This window comes from Bombyx mori, chromosome 23, assembly GCF_030269925.1.
Source record: "Bombyx mori chromosome 23, ASM3026992v2".
Classification (NCBI taxonomy): Eukaryota; Metazoa; Arthropoda; class Insecta; order Lepidoptera; family Bombycidae; genus Bombyx; species Bombyx mori.
The window spans coordinates 779,422-806,972 of NC_085129.1; the positions used below are offsets into that span (position 1 = coordinate 779,422).

The 27,551-nt window shown below is 35.6% G+C and overlaps 3 protein-coding genes across 4 annotated transcripts; 2 read left to right on the plus strand and 1 right to left on the minus strand.

The window, feature by feature from the left end:
• The first annotated feature begins 3,736 nt into the window (after positions 1–3,736).
• On the plus strand, positions 3,737–18,806 carry an-0128 (juvenile hormone binding protein an-0128). 2 transcript variants are annotated; one of them, XM_062675121.1, is made up of 6 exons: positions 3,737–3,870; positions 4,424–4,749; positions 12,036–12,255; positions 16,994–17,124; positions 17,488–17,643; positions 18,589–18,806. In XM_062675121.1, exons 2-6 carry the CDS (start codon positions 4,566–4,568, stop codon positions 18,738–18,740), a joined length of 843 nt encoding a protein of 280 aa, XP_062531105.1. In that variant the 5' UTR covers positions 3,737–3,870; positions 4,424–4,565; the 3' UTR covers positions 18,741–18,806.
• Positions 18,807–21,021: 2,215 nt separating this feature from the next.
• Positions 21,022–22,597, plus strand: LOC101741811 (uncharacterized). Its single transcript, XM_004927101.5, has one exon. It carries the CDS (start codon positions 21,462–21,464, stop codon positions 22,482–22,484), a length of 1,023 nt encoding a protein of 340 aa, XP_004927158.2. The 5' UTR covers positions 21,022–21,461; the 3' UTR covers positions 22,485–22,597.
• Positions 22,598–23,316: 719 nt separating this feature from the next.
• SOD (Cu/Zn superoxide dismutase) lies at positions 23,317–27,270 on the minus strand. The gene is given in 4 exon segments (NM_001043619.1): positions 23,317–23,828; positions 24,526–24,696; positions 25,552–25,602; positions 27,089–27,270. Coding segments are annotated over 4 exon segments (465 nt in total). The 5' UTR covers positions 27,155–27,270; the 3' UTR covers positions 23,317–23,651.
• Between the last annotated feature and the right edge of the window lie 281 nt (positions 27,271–27,551).

Here is a 27,551-nt window from a genome sequence, read left to right on the forward strand (position 1 = left end):
TCCTACGCTACCGATTTTTAATTGTCTCTAAGAATTACAATTCCTGAAAGATCTTTCAGTATCCGGCTGTGGCAGCTGTGATATGTTTCGTTAGAAAGCACTTCGCGCGTACGCTTGGTATTAGAGTCAACAGACTAAAATAGGCTTTTATCCTTCTAGTATAAATGTTAAAGAAACACACTCTCAACGGACCGACACGGATGGATAATACGCGCCTAGCCCAATCTGTCATCTACCAATCTAAACAAACAAGTAATAAGGGGAAAAAGTAATTCTGAACAGCCTTTTTAATGAATTTATGTTAAAAAATTAGCACCTTTTAATGTAGTCAGCAAACAATACACAGGCTGACATTGCCATGTCATTGACCGTGGCTATGACCAAAGTTTAAATGTAAATGACCCGAAAACAAAGGGAATCCTATATGCAGAATTTTATGAGTTCTGATATTTGCAAATGTAAACAAGTACCCTGACTCTTGATTTACTAATGCTTAAAAGGAAATATTCCCTAAGCACTGTGGAGGTGTGCCATTTTGAAATGCCAATATCAAAACTTCGTGCGATATAAATGGTTTTTAAAAACTCTATTCTGTAATTAGTCGTAATAATTTTGACTATAATAAAAAATCAAATATGTTATTATGTTAATACTTTTAGAATCGATTTAGAAGTCGTCGTGGCCTAAAAGATAAGACGTCCGGTGCATTCGTGTTGAAGCGATGCACCGGTGTTCGAATGCCGCAGGCGGGTACCAATTTTTCTAATGAAATACGTACTCAACAAATGTTCACGATTGACTTCCACGGTGAAGGAATAACATCGTGTAATAAAAGTGAAACCCGCAAAATTATAATTTGCGTAATTACTGGTGGTAGGATCTGTTGTGAGTCCGCGCGGGTAGGTACCACCGCCCTGCCTATTTCTGCCGTGAAGCAGTAATGGGTTTCGGTTTGAAGGGTGGGGCAGCCGTTGTAACTATACTGAGACCTTACAACTTATATCTCAAGTTGGGTGACGCATTTACGTTGTAGATGTCTATGGGCTCCAGTAACCACTTAACACCAGGTGGGCTGTGAGCTCGTCCAACCATCTAAGCAATAAAAAAAAAAAGATTTAAAACCATAAGTTGTGTGTATTTGGAATACTTTGTTAAATTAAACAACTTCAAGCGAATTAAATCTTTTATTACCCCATAAATTGGTGAACAAGACCACGGATCATCTGGCGTTGAGTTCACGACGCAAATAACATTGCCTTGAGACATGATGTCGGTGTCTCAATTTTATTGTCTGTCCCACTTTTCAAACCGGCACCACATTCGCAGCATTAACTTGCATTATCTATAGGCATAAGAAATATCCAATGAGCTCGGTCACGCATCTACATAATAATAAAAACGTCCTAAACTCCTCTGTCACAAGCTAGCTAGTTCTCCTGTGTTACGGGTATCGGAACGCACATGTCAGACAAGAAAACTACAACTAAAGCTCCGGATACCAAACATCTTCGACAAAGACACTGTCTAAGGGAATCGGTTTTATTACGGTAAGCAGTGGCTTGGCTCTGTCCTTATTGCTGACGTCACGCTCAGGTGGGCTGTATGCTCGCCTATACGGCAATAACAAAAGATGTGCGGTGTCGTGGGACACTGGATAGGAACGAAGTTTCTTATTATAAAAATAATAATTTTTAGTTCTATTCGAGGTATAAAGAAAAAATTATTCGGGTATACATCTTTATTATGATTTTTTTATTGATAAAAATAAACAAAAAAAAGTACTTTCAAAGTTATCAACTTTATTTTATTCACAATGATTTATAAAAATATATTTAATAATAATATACAAAGAAACAGCTATTTATATGATTAATAATAATAACCGTCATCACGTAGACTATACGTTAGACACTGTATAGCCATCATACTAAGACTATACATAAATAATAAATATCTTACGTTACGGACGCTTATTCCCGATTAGGGTACCCCTCCGCATCGTCCCATAAGGAACTTCGTTCCAAAAAAATCGAACTCGGGCTCCGCCAGAACGACAACCATCGCCAGAAACCACTAAACCAACAAACATATCGCTGCAAATTTGAATAAAACTCATAGAGGTACTCATCACAGTCATTATCGACAAAACTAGAAATAAAAAACATAACGCAGAAACCTGTTTGAGAACACGATGCCTTGTAGGGGTCAAACAGTCGACATTGATCATTTAAATAGATCATGTTATTCTATTATTCTTGTCAACACAAACATTTCCTTCCTGCATTTTTGTTTATGTAGGGATAAATAGACAGCGCTTAGTGACTTGGTCCTTTGAACGGAGAGGCGCTCAGATTTAGTGTTAGTAAGCATTTGTGAGTTAGCTACACACAGTAATTAGTTTACAGCTCCTCTTGTTTCTCGGATTTAGTGTTTTGCGCGGAGCCCTAATTCTTTTTCTAAAATAAAAATAAATTATTCCTTAAGCCATTTGCTATCTGTCATTGCAAACTCGTCAAAAAAATGGCAGACATTTTTTGTACATGTTTTTGTTTTTTTTTTTTTTTGTTTAAACGTGTTTCCCCTGACATTGTCAGAGCTCTTATTTAGGTTTATGTAGATTTGTTTCCATATTTATTAAGTTGACTTAGAGTTTTTTGATTTTAAAATTTTTTCTTCCAAAATTACATACTTTCCAAATAGAACGAAATTTATTAAGTTACACAATTTTTTAATACAACAGTTCCCCATGCTTACCAGGTCATATTATTCCTAATAAGGTGGAAGCATGGGTCAGGCTTCTTTATTCCGTTTTATTGTTCGTTCTGCTATTTTTATTGCGTACTCCAGTAGGATGCCCCTTTCCTTTTTACTACGCATGATGTGTACATGTATTTGGGAGAGCTATCACTATGTCATTATAAACAGAGACTTAACTTTTATTTATTAGTTTAAGTGTTTATGCGACCGTTTTGAGGATTAGATTTATTTAAAACTTTTAGAATAGAGGTCGAGTTTTTATGAAAAAGACCAAGAAGAAAAACATCTAAACACGAATACAAGTGTAAAAAGTTCATTTTTTGCAACTGACGTGCGGGGCATGTCTGGCCAAGCAACTGAAGTCTCTACTTATTCAACAAATTGCATCTTAACAGAGATAAAGCTGAGTCAAGGTCACTAAGGTAAGGAGAAGCGTTCGGTCTGATGCTCATCTCTTTCCACTCAGTTATTTTTATCCTCACCTCTCCCCCAGCGTGTCCGTTAATATGAACCATAGCTAATTCGACCAAACGACGCCGCCACTTATTTATCTCGGATGGATCAGTGTGCTTACTGCGAGTTTTTTAACGTTCTCGATAGCGTAAAAGTTAACTCAAATTTGTATGGAGATGAAATGTTTGCTTACGTTTATCGCTAGGGGCGCTGTTTCAACTGCATACCATTACCGATCCTGCGGACATAATGGAAAGCAGGCAACGTCGCCCCAAACAATCCATTTCGGATCCTCCCGCCCGATCCACTAACGGTGCTTTTAGGTACCTCAAGCACCGGTCATCGTTCTCGTCGAACCCGTCGCTTGCGACGAAGGGCAATAGCATAGGCAGTGAAGTTATTACATAAATGAAATGGCCACAGAATGCGTTTGGATCTTTTTATTGAAAATTACTTTATGACTTTGATAATATTATTACATTATCTTTACTGTAGGATAACTTATCGGTTTACTTATTTTTAAATTTCTTTGTCTTAGATAAGTCTAAATTGTCGGTAGACTTTTCTTTTTAAAAAGGTTATGTGGATATAGTTCACCGATGTAAAATTCCGATACACAAAATAAGTAACGCTTTAATGGCAGGACGTGTTTTTTTTTTTGTAAGTATATTAAAATTGTCTGATAGTTTTGCCACTTCTGGTGCGTTTTTTGCTATTGAATTATTGTTCGTAGTTCCTATTCGTAAATCCCTAGATTTTTTAATCATATAGCATGTTAATTTATTGAAACAAAAACTTTGTGTCTGTCGCGACCTCGTGTCTGTCATCTCTATTTGACGCCAATTACAATGACAAATGGCACTAAACTAGTGTACAACAAAAGACAGTTTTTGTCCCACACACACACAACGCTTTTAAAGTTTTTTATTTAACCCTTTTACTGGCATGTAGGTCACCGGTGCCCTACGCGGCGCACTGAAGTATGTAATTAAGTCGATTTCTGTTACTAAGCGACTGGATTACTAAGCTTTGCCTTCTTTTGCTTATTAATGAATTTTTTAGTCTTTTAGGTCTCCTAGAAAAAGATTCATTCTCTTCAGATTCATTTTTCCCAGAGTATACTAGAAAATCCGACGCCTTAAATAACAGAAATCGATATAATTACTTACTCCAAGGCACTGGTGACCTAAGTTTTTTTTTTTATGATTGAAAGACTACTGGTGACTCGGAGGCCTTTCCAGTTTCACCAGGACAGGTGGGCGAGCAAAGGCTCAGCCAGGAGGGGTGGCATATGCTAACAACTGCCCGAGCGCCTCCGAAGGGGACCTAACAACTCAAGAGCAATTGCTTCGCGAATGAATCTACTACCGGATTGGAATCGCGACCCGCTGGGAAGATCCGACGAGAAACTCAGCGGGCTGATGCGTGGGTTAGGTTGCACGTCGACCGCTTTGTCGAGTTCGACGAGTACGGGGTTCCTCAGCCTGCTCCTAGTGTTAGAGCTGAAGGCGTCTAATGCACCTAAATGGCGTTCAAAGAGTTAAGTATATTTCTAGATAGGATAGTAAAAATCTGGAACCTTTTGGAAGTGATATATTTTATAAGTATATATTCCAAGGAATAGCTGTTCATCTGTCACGATGAAAACATCACTTAGAAGTAATGCGTGCGTCCACAATTAATCTCTGAAATAATACTAATGCATGATGTCTCAAACTTCTTAGTTTTTCTTGTGGAACTGTTTTATGTTAATGTATTTTAAACAAGGCAAAGGTCGTTGGTATATCTTTGCTTAATAATTTACTACAAAGGTAATTGCTATGACTTTTGGAATTCAAAATTTAATTATGTTGAAGGAAGTGAATACTTTGGTAAATTGTATACTCATTTAATTTATAAGCAACGACATTATCTTGATGATAAAACGTCGTATGTGTATAAATTTTAAGAAGACATTAGTCTTTCTGTAGCTGTGGATTTGGGTTTCAGTTTTTATTGTTGTAAAATATGACAATTGACGTTTTCTCATAGAGTGTTAATTAGTATGTGTTGTAGTACTCTGTATTAATAATGTGTTGTCAGAATTAAGTTCGTGTCCGTTAACGGTTTTTAGCAAAAATAGGGTTAAGGTCTTCGGTGATATCATGATGTGTTAGTATCAATTAACTAATTAGATAAAAGTGTTGTGTTCCGATCATACCACAGATTAAACATAAATCGTTAACATTTTTTAATTTCGTTTTTATTGCTTAGACGAACGAATTCGCGGCCTGGTGTTAAGTATTTACGAGAACCCATCGATATCTTAACTACCTTGAGAAGGGAGGTATTCCCTTCAATTCGGGGCACATGACTACCTCGATGGTGGTATCCACTGCGGCTTTACAATACGCTTAACCACCAATAAAAGTGTTCATGGGATAGAATAGCTTAAGTTTCCTTGCAACTTTTTTTTCCTACCTATGCCTTGACGGCGAGAAACTCAGTGGGCAATGCAACTCTGCACCTGACGGTAGGTGTAGAGTTGGATCCACGATTCTTTTTAGGCATTTATTTTGCAACTTGATTTGCCCTCGACTGGGGGATGCCCCGCGCTATGTTTGCCAATCAGTCCACATTTAAGAATACATATAAACTAATTAATTGGCATTATTTTAGTCATTAGTGATGTGTCAAGAGCTTCACAAAAGTACGAGTGCACAAGCTATTTTTATTATAATTTCGAGTAAATTAGATCTTAGATGACACTATTCTTAAGCCCCATTTAAAGATAAGTCATGGCGCACGGTGAATTTAACATACGTAATATTTAAGATACGTATCAAAATTATTTGGACTACGGAATTGGAATTAAGTGCTATTCCATTAATTTTTGGTCGCTTTCCATTACAAAATAAAGCGATTTAATAGAAGTTTCCGCGGTAGCGTCTTCCAACGAAGTTTGTAAAGATTTCGGAGCGCCCATAATTGATTTTTTCCCTACCTATTCGCTGGTAGCCTAAGAGTCATTCCAGCTACGCCCGAACGGGTAGGTGAGCTCACGGGCTCATCCTGAGACATCATTGCTATTTTGACAATATGAGCCGTGATCCGTAGAGACTTTAATGCATGATATACAAAGGTTTATTTCTCGTCAAACAAGCAGTGTGCTTAGTGCGAGTTTTTTAACGTTCTCGATAGCGTAAACGTTAACTCAAATTTGTATGGAGTTGGAACGTTTGCCGACGTTTGCCGCTAGGGGCGTTGTTCCAACTGCAAACAAATTTGAGTTAACTTTCACGCTATCGAGAACGTTAAAAAACTCGCACGAAGAATATTGATCAGTAAAAAATATTTACTTCGAGCTCCCCCTTAAAAGTTCACATCGGTGACAGAAGACGCGGTGATGTTTACAATATCAATGACGTCATTCGTAGATCGTATAAGACGCAGCCTCCAAGGCTCCACGCTAGTTGCTTTGTAAGTTTACGATTATGTTGACGTTTCTCTACTTGTTCGCTCTCGTCTTAGGGGTGAAGAGTGCCTCGGGTAAGCCACAATAATATTACTATGTACCACAATGCTACTATGATTTTAAGCTTCGTTTGTCCCATTATAAATTTAATTGTGTTGGAAAAATGCTGATTTTTTTATTTTTTTTATTGCTTAGATGGGTGGACAAGCCCACAGTCCACCTGGCGTTAAGTGGTTACTGGAGCCCATAGACATCTACGACGTAAATGTGCCACCCACCTTGAGATATAAGTTCTAAGGTCTCAAGTATAGTTACAACGGCTGCCCCATTCTTCAAACCGAAAAACATTACTGCTTCACGGCAGAAATAGGCAGGGTGGTGGTACCTACCCGTGCGGATTTACAAGAGGTCCTACCACCTGTAAGAAATATACGAATTATAAACATTACAAGTCATATTTCAATACTACACGCTTCAGTTTTGTTCATATTTTTATTTCTTTTAAGCTCAGAAACGTATATGTTGCAAAGGGCTGACAATAGTGAGCTTAGCTATGCCCCTGGTTTCGAACATTATGTTCCCTTAGTTCATGTGATTGTTAAAAAACTATAAATACTGACTACCACTGAGCTTTACAAATTTTTCGTAGTGTAGAGAGAGAAATGGATTGCTTTATAGAAAAAAAAAATTTACGCACGCAAAACGCACACGGTCTGTACCGTTTTTCTTTATATATATATATATACATATATATTTGCACGCAATTTACAACGCCGTAGATATCATAATATTATAAAATAGTATACTGATACATACATATATATATATTCATGTATACATTTTTTGTAAACATATCACATATTTATCACCTCAGTTCTTTAAAAAATTTCTAAAAAGAAAAAAGTGCTAAATACCCTTTTCTGTTTTGTTTGTCAAGTAGCTCAATAGTTCTAGCATAAGCTATTGATGAGTTTTATTTATAAAACATTTTGGAAACATTTTTTTTTTATTTTTAAAAGAAAAAATTATGCCATAGGTAGGTGGACGAGCTGACAGCCCACCTGGTGTTAAGTGGTTACCGGAGCCCAAATACATCTACAACCTAAATGCCGCCACCCACCTTGAGATATGAGTTCAAAGGTCTCAGCATTGTTACAACGGCTGCCCCACCCTTCAAACCGAAACGCATTACTGCTTCACGGCAGAAACACGCATGGTGGTGGTACGTATCCATGCGGAGTCACAAGCGGTCCTACCACCAGTAATGTGGACAAAAAAAAACGAAAATATATCAGAATCTGACGGTGTTACTGATTATGTTTGAAAATAATAACTGAGAGAATTCTATTTAATTAGAGTAGTTTAGACTGGTTTCTCTAAGAGCCAATGGTAGTTTTCCTGTTGGTCGTTATGGCGGTAAAGAGGTGGGATCCGGTACTAAATCATGTTTTTTCTTAATTTCGACGCAAAGATGAGCTCATTGCTTACCCAAGGTAACGTGGTCAATGGAACCTATAGAGGTGATGACGTGACGTGTCGTTGTAGTCGTCGTGGCCTAAAGGATAAGACGTCCGGTGCATTACCATCTAGCGATGCACCGGTGTTCGAATCCCGTAGGCGGGTACCAATTTTTCTAATGAAATACGTACTCAACAAATTTTCACGATTGACTTCCACGGTGAAGGAATAACATCGTGTAATAAAAATCAAACCCGCAAAATTATAATTTGCGTAATTACTGGTGGTAGTAGAAAGTTTTGTGAGTCCACACGGGTATGTACCAACACCCTGCCTATTTCTGCCGTGAAGCAGTAGTAATACGTTTCGGTTTGAAGGGCAGCCGTTGTAGAAATATAGAAATATATCTATATATATATATATATATATATATATATATATATATATATATATATATATATATATATATATATATATATATATTATATCTCAAAGTGGGTGGCGCATTTACGTTGTAGATGTCTATGGACTCCAGTAACCACTTAACATCAGGTGGGCTGTGAGCTCGTCCACCCATCTAAACAATAAATAAAAAACGAGAATGTTAGACGCACCCACTTAAAGGCATGAGATCGAAATTTCTTAATTTTTGTACCAGCCGTCCCAATTCCCGAACTGGAACGCAGGAGATTGCAGAATTAGAGCTCAGGCAAGCTAGACTCCAATATTTTTATAATTCGAAAGCAATAAATACAAACTCAACTACCGATAATGCAAATCAAATGATCATCATAATAAAAATAAGATTAGAATACATAATTTAAAAGCAATAATAATGAGAAAATCTAGGTTACCACATAATTTACACGATAACAGAACAATGAATCATTGAAAAATACAATGAGCATTAAAAAAATGTTTACTAGTATTTAAGATTGTAATTGACGGCCCTTGCTTAAAATGGCACCAGGAAACCAGCTCATAAGCATTAAATGAGCACATAATATATTGTCCTTATTGTTAACTCACTGTAGTAAGTACCTATACTACACTAGTCTTAATAAAGTGTTTAAAACAAGTTTAAATGTACCTACCTTTGCCAAAGAGATCTCCTTCCGTGTATTTCATTCTGTATCGCAATAAGCGTTTATTGAACAGGATTATGGTTAAAAAATCACTGCATTTTCTTCCTTATTTATTGTAAGTATTCGAATCACATTCAATTTAAAAATAATATTTAAGTTTACAAACAATATTGAATAATAAAATTAAACTTTACAAACAATATAGAAAGGGTCGATAGATTTTGTGGTTTACGAAACTCATACTTTGCATTTTTCTGCCACGTACCATCCGGCTTTGGAATGAACTCCCCTCCACGGCGTTTTCCGAGCGCTATGACATGTCCTTCTTCAAACGAGGCTTGTGGAGAGTATTTAACGGTAGGCAGCGGCTTGGCTCTGCCCCCGGCATTGCTGAAGTCCATGGGTGACGGTAACCACTCACCATCAGGTGGGCCGTATGCACGTCTGACTACACAGGTTAAAAAAAAAATGCGGACTTTTGGGACACTATTGAATCAGGATATCCGTTGACTCAACGACTAATCTGATTGATTTAAATTGATTGTTTGGTGACAGAACTACGCATTTCGTTGATTCTATTCATGATCAAAATACGTCATGCCATCAGTAGTTCATGGTGGAAGAAGCTCGCAAATAAATGTTATTTATGTATTTATTTAGAAAAATGCAGGAGCTACTGTAGATACTTGCAAGATAGTCTAGATATGAGTACCCAGAGCGGTACCCACTACCCCCACTTCTCCATGGGAGTATTACCGTATTAATATCATCTAGCCTTCACTAACTTATTCTTTACGCTTCGCCCATCTTAGACCTAACGTTTACAAGGAAAGCAATGATGTATTAATTTATACAAACGTGCTGCAAAATATGATATCGAATTAACCACGAAATAACTTGTACTAACTGACCCTGAATATAATAATAACAAAGGGCATATCAGGCAAAGCGATCTCTTCCAAACAACCTTGGACGGAGAGGATTTTATAAGGAAATAACAACATTTATAATAGAAATTATTTGACTGTTTTTCTTAAAATCGTGGTCCATTCTAACGATGACTTATGGGTGTTTTGTTTGTTTGTTTGTGTACGAGTAGACGGGTTCACTGACCAAACAAAGAGTACCCCATCGTTAGAAGTCGTCGTGGCCTAAAGGATAAGACGTCGGGTGCATTCGTATCCAGCGATGCACCGGTGTTCGAATCCCGCTGGCGAGTACCAATTTTTGTAATGAAATACGTACTTAGCAAATGTTCACGATTGACTTCCACATCGAAGGAATAACATTGTATAGTAAAAATCAAACCCGCAAAATTATAATTTGCGTAATTACTGGACGCTTGTGAGTCCGCACGGGTAGGTACCGCCACCCTACGTATTTCTGCTGTGAAGCAGTAATGTGTTTCAGTTTGGAGGGTGGGACAGCCGTTGTAACTATACTCAGTATCACTTAAAGGGCTAACTAACTATACTGAGACCTTAAAACTCATATCTCAAGGCGGCGGCATTTACGTTGTAGATGTCTATGGGCTCCGGTAACCACTTAACACCAGATGGGTCGTCTACCCTAAAACATAGCCTAGGTAACTCTTAGATGCATTGGATTACGGATACGGTACATATCTGGAGCCGGAAAGGGCAAAAACCGGGATATCAAACCAAGCCTTGCTAAGATTGCATTTTATATATACACGCATTGTTAACGACTGCTCTGTAATGTACTGATGATTTAGAACTGGGGTTCCCAAACTTATTTTGTCTACTGCCCACTTTGAGAATAAATTATTTGTAAACGCCCTCATTTTTTCGCGTACTTAAAAAACCACTATAGCGAAAGCTCAGTCGGTGTCTAAATGTCCTCCCAGATGAAATCGCTTCCCAAACCTCTACACAACGCCTCCATTTTTTTCTGGGTCTCTTACTGCCCCCCTTTAGGCTTGCAGCGCCCAGAAGTGAGCGTTATAGCCCACTTTGGGACAGGCTGTTCTAGAAGTTGAAATGCTCGATTATAAGGCTAGAAACTAAGCAAACTAAAGTTTTGAAGCGTCTGGGCGTTAAAATGGGGCATGTGGAGTATTCTGAAAACCCCTGCCTTAGTATCAGTTTTAACTACGCCCTTAGTTAATGAAGAAATGCGACGGCTGATGAATACGAAGTTCTTAAAACGTCGATTAGTGCCTGTATCCGCTAAGGTCCGAAAAATACAGGAAAGGGCTGCATCTAAGATTGAAAGAAAGACGGGATCCACATAAATTTTTCACAGTAACCTCAGCAGGATTTAACTCCTTACATATAAAAAAATCCATCCATCATCGCATCATCTTTAATTTGTATTAATAGTTCCTCTAATGGTTCCTTAAATTACCTCTTTTACTTCGAATTAAATTCAGTTCTCGATCACATCCAAGGTTCTACTCCTGGCTCAGACGCCTCTCCTATCCTTTGTACAAAATCACTGAGCAATACTGTCGTCAATTTCGATAAAATCTAATTAATATTCTGATCTTTATTACATAAGCGTTAATTTTGATCTCGTAATTTTCCTCTCGAAACGTGTTTGCTGTTTGTCGGAGCTGTTATAAATATGGTAGGGAATTATGATAATTTTTTAAAGGTTCTTTAAAGGTTGCTTGGTAACTAATGAAAAACGAATATAAATAACATGGCGTTACTAAACATTATAATATATAATTGTTCTGATTTTGTTCAGGAATGAAACTGGGTATCAGCGTCTGTATGGATTAAACGCCGTCTCTTTTCGACTTCAATGAATATATTGTGTTCAACTTATTATATTGTATACCTATTGTGGTTAATTTATTGCAGCACCCTTCATAACACCGTGTAAAGTTGGAGATTCTGCCTGTTTTGTGGCTTCTGCACAAGCGGCAGTGCCGATCGTGGCCGCCGGCATTCCCGACCTGGGCATCAAGCCCTTGGACCCGTTACACATATCCGTGATCAATGGGAACCAGGGTGGGCTCGAGTTGACCTTTAAGGACACCATCGTTCGCGGCTTAAGCGGTTGTCACGTGGAAGGTGTTAAGTAAGTTTTATTACCTTTTTGTTATTAATACGTATGTTTGTTTTGTATGTAACGGAATTTTTGTACCCCATTCGCTATACGCATTTAGCGAGTTCAAAACGTCGACGATTAACTTAAAAATTTGAACACACATCAAGTACCGATGACAGTATATACACATTTTATCACTTCTCTCTAAAATCCTGACCAGTATCAACAGGATAACAAAAAAAATATTAAATAATTCGTTAGTCCAGTTAACTTGGTTTAATCTTGTTCTTATTCGTTTTGAAACTATGTATATTTTTACGATTATGCTCTATTTCGCTTTCATTAAAAAGTCACGCCTTAGTTTTAAGGCGAAGCGGATAAAAACAAGAAAGATGACAAGGAACTAAGGGGTACGAGTCGATGTAGGCCGGTTACAGGTACATACTACATCTGTTATAAATGAATGCTTTTCAAATAAATACGTAGTGCCAGCCTGACTTGTGTTCACCAATTTTCAAGAATAGCATCTGTGTAGTAAAAATTAAAATCCCCTAATATTACCCTAGTAGGTACAGGGTGGCCCATAAGTCCTTTGAAAAGTAAAATTTTAATAAAACGAACAGGGCGCGCGTGAGCGGTGCAGGGGAAGCGGGGGGAGTAACTTCGGTGTCTGGGAATTTAGTCGCGATGGAGCGTTTTACCGGAGCGGACCGTGCGTTTTGTGTGCGCGAGTTTTATAAAAACGACAATTCGGCAACCGTTGCGCGGCGTAAATTTCGAGAACACAAAGGTTTACACAACTTTGACGACACTCCAACTCTTCAAACGATTAAGAACTGGGTTGCTAAGTTCGAGGAGACCGGTTCGACGTTAGATAAACCGCGGTTGGGTCGCCCAAGGACGTCACGTACGGAACAAAACATAGACACAGTGACACAGTCTATTCGCGAAAATCCGACACAGTCAACTCGTAAGCGCGCCAGAGCATTAAACGTATCCAGGACATCGTTACAACGGATTTTGAAGAAAGATTTACATATGCACCCTTACAAAATTCAGTTGGTTCAAGAATTAAAGGAAACTGACGGTATTCAAAGACAAAATTATGCGAATGAAATGTTGAATCGGTTTACTTCCTTCAATAACATAATGTTCTCTGACGAGGCTCATTTCCATCTTAACGGGCATGTTAGTAAACAAAATTGCCGCTATTGGAGCCCCATCAATCCAAAACTTAAGCATCAGAAGCCCTTACATAGTCCGAAAGTGACTGTTTGGGCCGCTATGTCAGCCCATGGTATCCTAGGGCCTTACTTCTTTGAGGATGGCAGAGGGCGCGCAGTTACTGTTACGTCGGAGCGATATGTGGCTATGATCGAAGAGTTTTTCATACCAGAATTGCAAAACTTTTCAGGCTTTAATGCCAGGACGTGGTTTCAACAGGATGGGGCCACTTCTCACACCTCTAACACTGCTATGCCCGTTATCCGTCAACTTTTTCCTGGCAAAGTTATCTCTAAGAGAGGAGACATTTCCTGGCCTCCACGTAGTCCAGATCTGACTCCGACGGATTTTTTTTTGTGGGGCTACCTTAAGGCTAAAGTATACGACACAAACCTGCAGTCAATTGAGGCCCTAAAAGAAAACATCCGCAGAGAAATGACAAGCATTTCAGCAGTGACGTGCCGCGCAGTCATCGACAATTTTAGACGTCGTTTGCAAGAGTGCCGTGATCGCAACGGATTACATTTAGGAGATGTTATTTTCAAAAAATAATTCCCGTTTTTTAAGCTTTTTATGTAAATAAAAATTTAATTCATAATGTAATTAGTTTTATTTTAATAAATTTTTTTTCATATCAAAGGACTTATGGGCCACCCTGTACTAGTATCTAGTACTTACTAATACTACCATACTACCCTGCCACTCTACAATACAATTAAGACTTTGACCTCATGACGTGAGGTAATTGTTGCTATCCAACCATCCAAGACGCGATTTTTGTGGACTACGATAAAGACCAATTAATGAGAGCAGACCTTGTGGGCTGGCTGGTACGAGATTCATAGATAATTCACTTCTCTTGATCTGTGTGTCTTGGAATAGGTACCTTAATCATCAACAACAAAAGCGCGTTATCAAGTTAATAATAAACCTAATAACTGGTTATTACAAACGATCGACCTTTATTATATACTTGTTAGCAATGACAATCACAATTATCTAGAATACAGAATAGATCCGTATAAATGTATAAAGAAGACATTTTTTACGACGAGACGATAGACAACATAATCTGAATTATATCACCCTACTTGAGACATGAGGTCGATGTCTCAATAGTATTGTTTAACGCTTGTTCCACCCTTTAAGCCGGAATGTATGAGTATTTTGCAACAGAAACAGGCAGGATACCATTTTGAAATCTTTGATAGTTGCGTCAATTTAAGAAAAACTTTGCCATAGTGTCATCCATACTTTTTTACACCACAATGAGTGAAAGGGGACTTAAAGTTAATATCTTTAAAAAAAAATTTGTAGAAAAATAATTTTGTTTATTTTTGTGGTTAAAAACTTTGTGGCATTGAGGGATTTTTAAGGATTGAGGTGAATAGAAGCGCTACTTTGATCAGAAATATTTATATTTAAATATTTAAAATCAGAAATATTTGAAAAACTGTGTAAGTACATGTTAGTCAAAAATGTCTTAGGAGGTGTCCATTTTCGAAGGATCTCCATTTTTTTCTACAATTAAATAAAAATGGTATATTTTTTTCTTTTTTTTTTCGTCTAGAGTATTTTTTTATGAGCAGGTTCATTATCTGGTGTCCGCTCATCGTTTTTTTTTTTTTTTTATTGCTTAGATTGGTTGACGAGCTCACAGCCCACCTGGTGTTAAGTGGTTACTGGAGCCCATAGACGTCTAAAACGTAAATGCGCACCCATCTTGAGATATAAGTTCTAAGGTCTCAGTATAATTACAACGGCTACCCCACCCTTCGAACCGAAATGCTTACTGCTTCACGGCGGAAATAGGCGGGGTGGTGGTACCTACCCGTGCGGACTCCCAAGAGGTCCTACCACCAGTGATTACGCAAATTATAATTCGTTGAATTCGTTGAACTTTTGGACAAGTTATATGCAATATAGTTGAGACTTTGAACTCATATCACAAGGTGAGTAGTGGTATTCAGGTAATGAGCATTATGGGCTCCCGTAATCACTTAAGATAAGGTGGCATAATAAAAATGTTAACTCGAAAAGGTCGACATCGGATACCCAGATCTTCAAGATTATCTACCAAGAGCTGTTCACGAAATGTGTGTTTAAAATAATAATAAAAAAGGGGAACATTTTTACAAATTTATTAAAATTTGTGGAATTTTCCATAGTACTAATACACAATATTTTATTAATACTTCACACATTACGTAACGTATTTATTCTGAGACCACCTAATGAGCCGTGTTTGAATTCATTTGTTTATATTTAGTAAGCGGGTATTTAGTCGATTTGATGGTTTTAAAATATATTATGTGAATCTATTAAGTACTAAACTCATCAAATCAAACTTTTATTTTTTGTAAACAATCTTGTGCTATATTGACGAGATATTTATCAGTCGAATAGTTTGGAATGTCTATTTTAAATAATTAAGTATTCAGAAGGTGCCTATCGAAATTAAAATTACAAATAAGTATTAAGGGGTCATCTCTGCTGTCTCTCTGATGTGGTTGTATCTCGAACATACGACCTCTTGAATTAGATGTTTAGATACATGATTTAATACTGGCCACAAATGTATATTCGATTCATAAATCATTTGAAATTCAATACAAATGTAAATGAGACAGCACGTGACTCATGAGGTCGACGTTCAAACCGTAAAGCATCACTACTTGTATGTTATTTTTGTATTAAAGGAGAATGTCATTCGACATTTGGCGGGAACGCTGAGAGCGAAGTTGTGCTGCTTGAAGCTGTGTTTTATTTTGTTTAGTGTTTTACTTTTATAATTTTGGTAATGTTTATAATCTGCGAAAGTGCACAAATGTGGTTCTTCCAAAAAGTCCACTGAACTCCCAGTAAATAATCACCAATTAATACGCGACCCAGGCGACAGGGCAACGAAATTCCAACATTGTCTGAAACATGCCTTGTCGGATCCCCCGGAACCACTCTTGGTGCTTTTAGGCCCTTCAAGAACCGGTCAGAGTTCGACGAACGAACTAACCCATAGACAGAGCCCACTGAGTTTCTCACCGAATCTTCTCAGTGGGCCGCGATTCCGATCCAGTAGTAGATTCTGCGAAGCACTTCTCTTGTTAGGGTTACTGTTAGCAAATTCTCTCAGGTTGAGCCCGTGAGCTCACCTATCCATCAGCGCAAAGCTAAAATAGCCCCTTGCTACCAGCAAATAGGTAGGTAGGGAAAAAAAAACACCAATTTACTAAGACTTTACTTAAATTATTCACTTGACACGTAGAAATTATATTTAAGCTAGGTCTTGTAACCGTTGGTCGTAAATGAATTAGATAAAAGAGAAGCCGAATGCCAAGTTGATAAAAAAAAACAGGAACACAATGTTATTCCTACATCGTGCAATTCGTGTAGGTACGTATGTCATTTACATAGGTACCTAATTACTGTAAATAATTTTGGGCCGCAGCATAGATGCATTACTCGACACAATGTGTCTTACCCGGCGATGTTTTAGGCGACGGAAACTACACGAATACTACAATAATCGCTTTATCTGATCTTTCAGAAACGATCCAGCCAAAAAGAAGCAAGCGGTCACCATCAAATGCTCCGTGACGCTAACTGGTGATTACAAACTTAGCGGTAAACTGTTGGTGCTTCCCATTGAAGGCGAAGGAAAATACAATATCAAAATACGTATGTTCAATCTATCCTACTAATATTATAAACGCGAAAGTTTGTAAGAATGTATGCATGTACCTATGTTTGTTACTCTTTCACGCAGTGCATTTTCATGAAACTACAATAATATAGCTGACACGTCAGAATAACATATAGGCTATATAATATAAAAAGGATATTGTGTAGATTACCTAAAATATAACGATAATTAGTGTCAAGTAAGTAGAAAAAAATCTGACATTTTATTTTCATAACCAATAATAAATTATAGTTCCCGAAGCGAAGCGAGACCGGGTCGCTACTCATTAATAAATGGCAAAGTCGAAGTCATCTTTGACTAAAATGAACTAAAACTAGCTTAAATAAAAAATACTTCAGGAGACATCGTGATCAAGACTGCAAACGATCTGGTGACAGTGACAGGAGCTGACGGCAAGCCACACTGGCATATCGAGTCGTGGAAGCACACGTACGAAGTGAAGACTGGAGCTCATTTCCAATTTGAGAATTTGTTTAATGGAAACAAGGTGTTGGGTAAGAATTATAAAAAAGATTATCTATTACTAATATTATAAAGCTGAAGAGTTTGTTTGTTTGAACGCGCTAATCTCAGGAACTGCTGGTCCGATTTGAAAAATTCTTTCAGTGTTAGATAGCCCATTTATCGAGGAAGGCTATAAGCTATATAACATCACGCTAAGACCAATACAAGCGGAGCATCAATAAAGAATGTTTCAAAATCGGGTTTTTTTCCCCCTATTGAGTGCTTCCGCTGCGTGCGCGCAGAAATGGTTAGGTTTCGCTAAAATAATGTATGACAAAATTGTTCCCCTTTAAAAGATCTAAAAAAAGTTCGCGACAGCATATGTCTATATGTTAAAGTTGGCTCACTATAACATTTTTTATGCTAACCAACTTTGTTCTAAAATAAAGCATTATTTGTGAACTATTTGACGCGAACGAAGTCGCGGGCAAATGCTAGTGTTTTATAAAGGCATAGATATGTGAATAAACTCACATCTTAAAGTGAATGCCAATAACCACTGGGCGGAGTGAGAGCGAAATCTCATCTTTATAGCAGCTCCAAAGCTCCATGCCTCGTAATAAAACTATGCACCACATTTTTTTTAAATAAAAAAATATATTGCGGCTTGCACTCCCAGTAAGTATTACAATCTACTTGGCGATTTAATTAGATCAAATATCAGACAGACACATTTTTCACTGACAACAACACTAACAAAACGGTTTCGTATGATTTAAAACAAAACGGTTTCTGCCGTGAAGCAGTAATGCGTTTCGGTTTGAAGGGTGGGCCAGCCGTTGTAACTATACTGAGATCTTAGAACTTACATCTCAAGGTGGGTGGCGCATTTACGTTGTAGATGTATATGGGCTCCAGTAACCACTTAACACCAGGTGGGCTGTGTGCTCGTCCACCCATCTAAGCATTAAAATAAATAAAAAATACAATTTCAGCAACTCCCGTCGAAGAATTTGTGAACTCAAACTGGAAGGACGTGATGCAGGAAGTAGCCCCGCCCATCGTCCGGTCCATCGTGTCCGAGGTGGTGGCTGCTGTAGATGCCCTGTACAAGGCTGTGCCGGCCGAAGAACTTTACTTGCAGTAAACTTATTGTAATTTTAAAAGGGAAAGCTGTATATGTGATAAATAAAATTACTTTTTTTTGGTTACACTTTTTTGCTACCTGTTCTTTATTCTGCAGCATGGAATTTATCCTTAGCTGCTTATGTTTTTGAAGCTTTTATACGCGTGTTTAATCAAAGTTAGAGCTATACCTCTTACATGTTGGTGAAGAATTGAAACAATCAAATAGAAACTAAAAAAAAATTAATGTCCTCTTCTTCAATTTAGTCATTTAAAAAATAGAGCTACATAATATAATTATTCTTAATAATTCAAATTAATGAACAACAATAAATAGCATGCGAGCTGTTTTAAAATATTTGATCGAATTTCAGTAAATTTTCACTCAATTTTTACTCATTCATTCATTCGTTGGTTTTTTAATTATTTCTAATTAAATTTTTTTTAAGTGTTACAAGTTAGTACTTAGGTACTTACCGTACCTACCTAATTTAAAGATTTTCAATATTTTCAAAATCAATTCAACAAATCAAGCGTCAATTTGTAATTTGACGCTTAGCGTCACTTGGCTTTTGGGCAGGAACGTGAGGAGCGAGGTTGCGTGAATTGTTTTATTTTGTTTATATAATTTTAGCGTTTCTTCAGAGTTAAATGTGTAATAACGATGGCTTACCAACTGTTTAGTACCGTAAAATGGGGTGATTAGGAATTGAGAGGTGATTGGGGAAAAAACCAGGAAAATCTTTCGACGCTCAATATTAGTTCTATATTTGTTGCAAAATCTTCAATTTTTTTGTAGTTTAATAGTAGAATGTGGATAGTTCACAAAACAACTCTGAATATGCATGAAAATAGCTGCTAACTTATAAAGAATCGCATTTCAAATTAACTTCTTGGGGTGGTAATTATTTTAGTGCTAGAAACTTTGCTCTGTTTTATTTATCTGATAATAATAGAAGACGACTGTGATTCATAAATGTAATTTAGTGTTTGAACTATCGCATATATTAAAGGTGAGTCTCAGTTGTTATTGATTTTATTGTATTTGTTAAAATAAAAATACCTGTAAAAATCTGTTGTTTTTGGGGATATTGGGGACGTTTCAGGTACAAATAACAACGACAAAAGGGTCAATTGGGATGAGAATAAGTGAAATGGAAACGATCTAAGTATAAATAGGTACAGGTTTGTAGGGTTGTCTATGTAGTTATAACAATATTTTTTAATTTTTTTGGTAAGAATCTGGTTCATTCATGATGTTTTTGTCTAGAACTTTTATTCAAATTATCAATGCAGTGTTATTTTATTGTTTTGCAAATATTTACATTATAAGTTACGTATTGTTTTCTATTTTTAAATATGCCTCGCGTTTACGTATCAGAGTCCAAATACTTTAAGAGATAATATGATCCCTTAATATTAAGAAACAGTAATAGAAGCCTATGAAATTAGGAATAAGTCTTTAGTTGAAATAGCTAAGCAATTTAATATAAGTAAGTAGCTTTTGCACAGACATGTAACAAGAAAAATGAAATGTCAAGGTGGACAAAAATGTCTAATTAATACATAATAAAATGTATTAATATTTGTTCAGAGTGGGGGTATCCACCTGATTAATCCATGGAATAACGGACACTCCTAATCTTTTAACCCAGATAAAAATATCAGCCCCTAAGCGCTTACTAAGAACGAAGAAATATAAACTACTTATAAGAAAGCCCGCTCGTTCGAATTTAGGTGCTTACTCTCCCTTAAACAGAATCGTTTGCGACTACAATAATGGCCACGGTAGAGCGGTCTCCGTCAATGTTCATTTGGAGTAGTCCGATTGCGCTGATCTAACTTTAAGTGATTTTTCAACTTACAGGAAAAATCCGTCGCGGATAATTTCGCAAGTAAATATAAATTACTCATAAATATGTATACTCATAAGTGTAATTAAGTTTTAGTTATATATTTTTTTATTGTCAATGCACTGTCGAATGCACCTATAATTGAGGTGACATCCGCCAAATAAATAAATGAAATACAAGGAGTGCCAGCCCTAGCAAATTTCTCTATTAACACTAATTTCGTCCCTAATAACCGCAATTTCTGGGTAAATAGGGATAGCACCTATTTATGCTTTTTTTGCTTATACAGGAGTGCTAATTGCATAGCTTTAAATTGGATAACAAAGATACCCCCAAGACTTAATCATTTTGATCCTGATATAGCATTTTAAACATCAACAACTACCTTAAAATTGTTCATAAAGTTGGAAATTGTCCCTAATCACCCCATTTTACCGGTATCTGTGACAGTGCTTAATGTGGGAAAATGAAAGAAAGCCGCTGGACGTAGCTTCTCGGAATTCTCCAAAAAGTCCACTGAAAAAGTGTCAGTAAATAACCACCATTTTACTGAGATTATATTTCATCCCTTATCATCTCATCTTCATTTCATTTCATAATTATCATTTTCACATACAAAATGATAAAATATTAGGCTGGATGGTACGATACTTTTGCTTTTGCAGTTTGAAAAATGGAATCACTACTAATAACATCACCATTTTGACAATAAGTTTTCAAAACAAAACCCAACTTCCAAAATAAGTGCCTATATTATTATAACCATAACCTAACAAATTGACTAATGTCTAACTTAAGATTTAGTTAAGTGTAAACTAAATTATTAAAATTGATCTATAAAAAATTGTTATATATTTTTATAAAACTCATTTCATTAATTGAAAAGAAATATGTTGTGTCCAGAAGTATGGGATTTCCCGCCACCTAAAGTTTATTGTACGTCGAATAAAAGTATAACATTAGAATCGGTACAGAAGTTCATCAAAATGAATGATTATTATCAAAGTATTATAGTTACATGCCCGGATACTACACAGATGCCGAGTTTCATCAAAGACACAATTACGGAGGATAGTGTATACTACAGAATAAATGATTGTTCGCTTATGGAAATAATTGAACCTATTTTTATAAATACTTTTGTTAAAAATGGATACTTGTATTGTTTATCAAGTGAGAGAAACTGTGTCATACAAAATTGCTTTGCTGTAACGCCGGAGGGAATTCTGATATTACACATTCTAGAATATGATTTTCAAACACTAGGATTTGAAGGCCACAAGCGCCCTCATAATTACTATGAGGTATCAATAAAATTGAAAGAAATAAAAAATTATGATAAAATACGTCAAGGTCTTAAGAAGTTGGGGAAATTTGATTTTGATGTTATATGGGAGCCAACAAATGAAGATATTTGTCCATCAACCATAGCTAAGTATTTTTATGAACTTAACTACAAAGTAACTGCAAAACCTCCAGTTTTGAAAACAGTATCACCTACCATAACTGAAATACCATCAGTTTCACATGCCAGTATCGATGAATTGGTTGAGTGGACTGGAATACTTGCACACAATGGTAACCTGTCACAGTACGAGACATACATTAGTACTTACTGTCCACCTGAGAGTGAACGTTCATTACATTCAACAAACATTTCAGTTATAATTGTTGAAGGTTACTTCTCACCTACTGTATTACAAAAGCTATGCAACATTATAACAGATTATGTAAAATCTAGAGACTTGGATGATTATTGGGCATCAATCAGTATACAAAGCTGCAATCATAGCTATTGGAGATGGAGTTATAGCAGTCCGAAGATGTTTCAAAGTCATGATTCAAGTTGTAATATATTTTTTAGTCAAGAAAATAATATGTTATATTCAATTGGACAGTTGATATATTCATAGCAGTTGTGAATTGTGACAGCTCATACTGTCCAAAAATGAATTTTATTTTGTGCAACTGTTGCTCATAAATAATGTTTATTTGGTAATAATAAAATTAACTGTTTTTCTCACAATTTTTATTATAGTTTCTTTAAAGAAGACAATTTCAATGAAGTTTATAATGCAATGTGTTCACAGTCTATCCAATACTCCACAGATACTAGAAGCTATAGACATCATGATTAAAATGTCATTTATTTTGCCATGTATAATGGTTCTTACCCTGAGATCACACAAAGTAATTGCTTCATCATAGAAATGAGAAAAACAAGGCTTCCAATCTCTATGACTGACAACATCATATTACATTAATGTTATCTCATTAATTCCCGTATTAAATACTAGTGTGGAAGGGCATGTGACAAACATACTCAGGTTTTTTTGTTATTTGTGCCTACAAGACTTATGTTTATATTTAAATTAACAAAAATATGATTTGTTTCTTGGTTATCTCCTTTTTTACTAACCCTTAAATATTTTTGGTAAAACTATTTGATGTTTTTAGACATATTAATGTGTTACTTCCACAACTTATGACAAATCTATTGATACCTCATTATGTCTGAAGATACTGTGGAACATGTTAAAGAATTGCCAAACATACAAACTTATGAAAAACATTAATTACGCTTCTATGTCAGTCTAGTAATTTTAAGATTTAATTATATAAAGAGTATATAAACTTTAAGTTCCAGTGATATATCTGTGTAAACATCTATCCTTTAAAACAATCACTCGTCAAATTGCAGCTACCTATTTACGGAGCTATCAATAATTAAGAAAACAAGGTAACAACATTTTCAAAACTTTATTATAACAAAACAAGAAAACAAGTATACACTGAGATACATAAACGCCTGCACCAAGGATAATGTGAAGCCAAAGATTGCAATATTGCATAACTTCAGGAATGCTATTAAAAATAATTTTATAACCTCCTATAGACTTACTTACTACTACAACTGATTATGCTTACATCTTTTCACTATCAGATGGACTAATATTACCGTCAAAGACACTGGGTTTTTTATTTATGTAGGTGAAATTTAAACAAAAATTAGTATTCAAAATATCATGAAGTCACTAAATATTGTAGTACCAAGCCCAACATATGAAAAATGTATGTATTTAAATCTTGGCCAAGCCAATGACTCCACAAGCAATACGGCCACCGGCATTACCAGTGGTCTTACTTAGCTCATGGCCACCGAGTCCCAAGTCATCAGGGTCAGCATGGACAACTAAAGTGCGACCAATGATGCTGTTAGGTCCATGAAGAGAGATCTGGGAATCTTGGATTGATACCTGTAAATATAGAGATTTTTAACTATTTTCAAAAATGTTTCTAAAAATCTTTTTATTTTTATTGCCAAGGTGTGTGGACGAGCTCACAGCCCACCTGGTGTTAAGTGGTTACTGGAACCCATAGACATCTACAACGTAAATGCGCCACACACCTTGAGATATAAGTTCTAAGGTCTCAGTATAGTTACAACAGCTGCCCCACCCTTCAAGCCGAAACGCATTACTGCTTCACGGCAGAAATGGGCGGGGCGGTGGTACCTACCACCACCAGTAAAAATATTTAATTAACGCTTTAAGTACTCTTTTGAAAATGAAATTACAGGTTTAACGAGAGACTGCTGGGTGGCAGGAATAGCCAACAAATTGCATATTCTCATAACATTGGTGGTGGTAGTGATTAATTTACATTGTAAGCTTGCATTGGTAAACTACACTGGCTTATTTATTTCTATTGTGAAGCATTGAGAATACATTCCGGTTTGAAGAGTAGGTTAGTCATTAAAAATGACCATGAGACTTTAATATTGTCTGATGGTGGTCAGCAGCATAACCAGTCTCCATTATTACAAATAGTGGAGATAATATAACAAATTACATAACATTAGTACATATTAAAACTAAAGTGATGACAAATTTGAGAATGATGTTGCTATTTAACATATCAAGTTGTTGAGGTCATCAAAATGATGGTACTTACTTTAGTGACTCCAGAGTCTTCAATTGCCTCAATGTTACCGAGGTCGCCGACATGGCGTACAGCAGAACTGGGACCACCATGATCTTGTTTTTCAGGGTTGAAATGAGCTCCAGCTGATGTGCAACCGTTTGTGTTGTCACCAAATTCGTGCACATGGAAACCGTGTTTACCCTTTAACAGTAAAGTTTATTCATTACCATAGTAGATGATGCCCAGATTTTCAGAATGAATACATGAAGCTTATTTTGCATTGTTGTATTTCTTCATGTTAACTGTTAAACAAGTCAATATGTAATATATTTTTTTACATTACGTGTTAAAACCACCTGAAAGTTCTGAATATTGACTACACTATTCTCAATAATTAAAACCAATTTCTTTATCAGTTATTATTACAACATTATTTTTTTACTATCAATGTTTAAAGAATAATGACTTGCTAGTTCGATACAAGCTTCCATATTATCATATTCAGTAATTGTATGTACATTATACACAATCACTATCATTGCAAGGTCATTTGACTATAAACAGTTTAATTATTCTTATTTGTTAACATTACCTATTTACATTGGGATTTTACAAGTGATAACTATAATTATATTTTTTTGTACTTTGAAAAAAAAATAGACACTACAGATAAAAAAATACAAAACAAGTATTAAAGAGACAGGCCGACTCCATTTTCTTGACACTTTTTAATTATGACTTCCTGCTTCCTGCCGAATTCTTGCTTTTGTATATGATTGAACAGTTATGAGCCAAATTGATAATTGATTATTTTTGGCTCAAGATAAATTTCAATTTTGACGTCTGGATAGCAATTATATACACTACAGGGCTCAAAGAGAGCAAGCAGCACTTCCGTTATGGTGTCACATTGAATGAGTGGAATTCAGGAAATGAGAATAAATTTTGTTTTTGTTTTAGCAGTCATACAGTCCCCAGTCAGTTGTCCTAATTTGATAGCCTGTCAAAGCCTATTTGTACTAAGTAATAAGTTTCGTAGTAACATCACATACAAACCTTAGTCAAGCCCTGGACCTCTCCAGAAACAACAACAGGTGACTTTTCATCCTGTAATTGAAAGGCATTATTTAAAACGTTGTTTTTTTCTCTCATCAGTCTGACTGTAATTATCAGAAAAAAAATTAATTATTGATCAATAACTTATTTCTTATTACTTATTATATATATATCAACTTTTCAGTTTGAAATGTTTTTTGTTTATTTTATATTAAGTTTGTAAGGTAAATTTTCCTTATACATATATTACAAAAACAACACCTTTTATACATCCTTAACAATCGTCAACTAAAAATACTGAAAAAGAATAAGAGGATAATCCAAAAAATATCCTCATTTCATTGTCAGGATTAATACTTATGTAGAATATTTAAATACAAAGTCATGAGAACAGTCTGGTCTTTTCAAATGTCACACAAAGATGATTGGCTTTAGAAAATGTTTTTCATTTTTTCAAGTATGATTGAATTTAGTGTTACATTTTTCTAATCTAATAATGTATTATTACCATGAAATCATTTTAAGTATTTTTTCATGCAAGATAAGTTTTTCAATCAACATATATGACAAGGTTACTAAGCATCCAGAGTATAAGGAAAATTTAAAACAAATCGTAATTTATGGGTAACTTTATGTAAAGATTGAAAACTCACTTCTTAAACTAAATTATTTTGAATCATTAATCAAGAAAAATGTTCTACACTGACAACTAACTGTACAGAATGATTATATTAATATTAAATTTTACTTAGTGTATTTGTAATTCCAACATAGCACTTTCTTTAATTTTAATAAATGAGGAAATGCTTGAATAAATATTTTATTTGTTTATAAATATTGGTGCCACTATGATGGAGTTTGAATATAAAAGTAATGGTAGGCAACACTTAACACATGTAAGGTTACAGTTTCAAATATTGGAATGCTTATTTAAATATTTAAAACAGATGATTGTCTTCTCGTCAGTGTAGACAATGACTTATCATCTAGACACGGACAGAGCAACATATTAGAGTTTTGTAAAAATAAAATATTATAATGGTGTAATAGTTTACAAAGTATATGCAATATAATTATATTAACCATGAAGCAATGTTTTTAAATAGCCTCTCACCCCAGAACCCAGTCCACTCAAATTCAACCGTCCAACACACTATAAGTACTGGAGTGCATAGGCTGCAGTAACTGCTTAATACTGGACTGCATTTATGAGGACATTACCATTCCTAATAAAATAAAAAAACTGTACTGTACGATATTATAAAGCAAAATAAAAAACCAGTCAGTAAAAACGCAAAAAAACAATTGACTTCTAGAACCATCTTCAACCAGGTAGGTAGGTACATAAAAATGTCGGCCGGTATTATAACAGACACAAATTTCTCATTAATATATTTAATATTGGTTCATTAATAAAAGTGTGTATTATTAATGTTAAAGTACATACTTACGAATTTATTTTATATGGTTAAATAACCCTAAGTACATACGTAATACAATTTATTTAGTAACTTAATATTGGAGTCGTTGGTAATACCTGCTGATCGAAGAAAACAGTTCCGCTAACATCACCACGAAGTACGCAAACTGCTTTGGCGGGCATTGTGATATTGTATTATGTTATATTTAGAGTATAGCAAGATTAAAAAATATTTAATATTATAAATCAGTTTTACAAGAAAAACCGCTAACACTTTCACACTACTTCAGAGTCCAATTAAACTGTGACAATGACAAAATTGATTGACAAATGACTATACAGATTTTTTTTTAGGGGATTTTATGACCTGGTAACTAAGACCTGTAGGTAGTCTTATTTTAATTTTTATTCTTATTTTTATGAAAAATGATAATGTGGAGTGAAATGAAATGAAGATGATTAATTTGAGACAAATAAAATGAAAAGAGATGATATAGGATGAAACATAATTTCAGTAAAATGGTGGTCATTTACTGAGACTTTTTCAGTGGACTTTTTGGAAGTTTATTTTATTTTATTT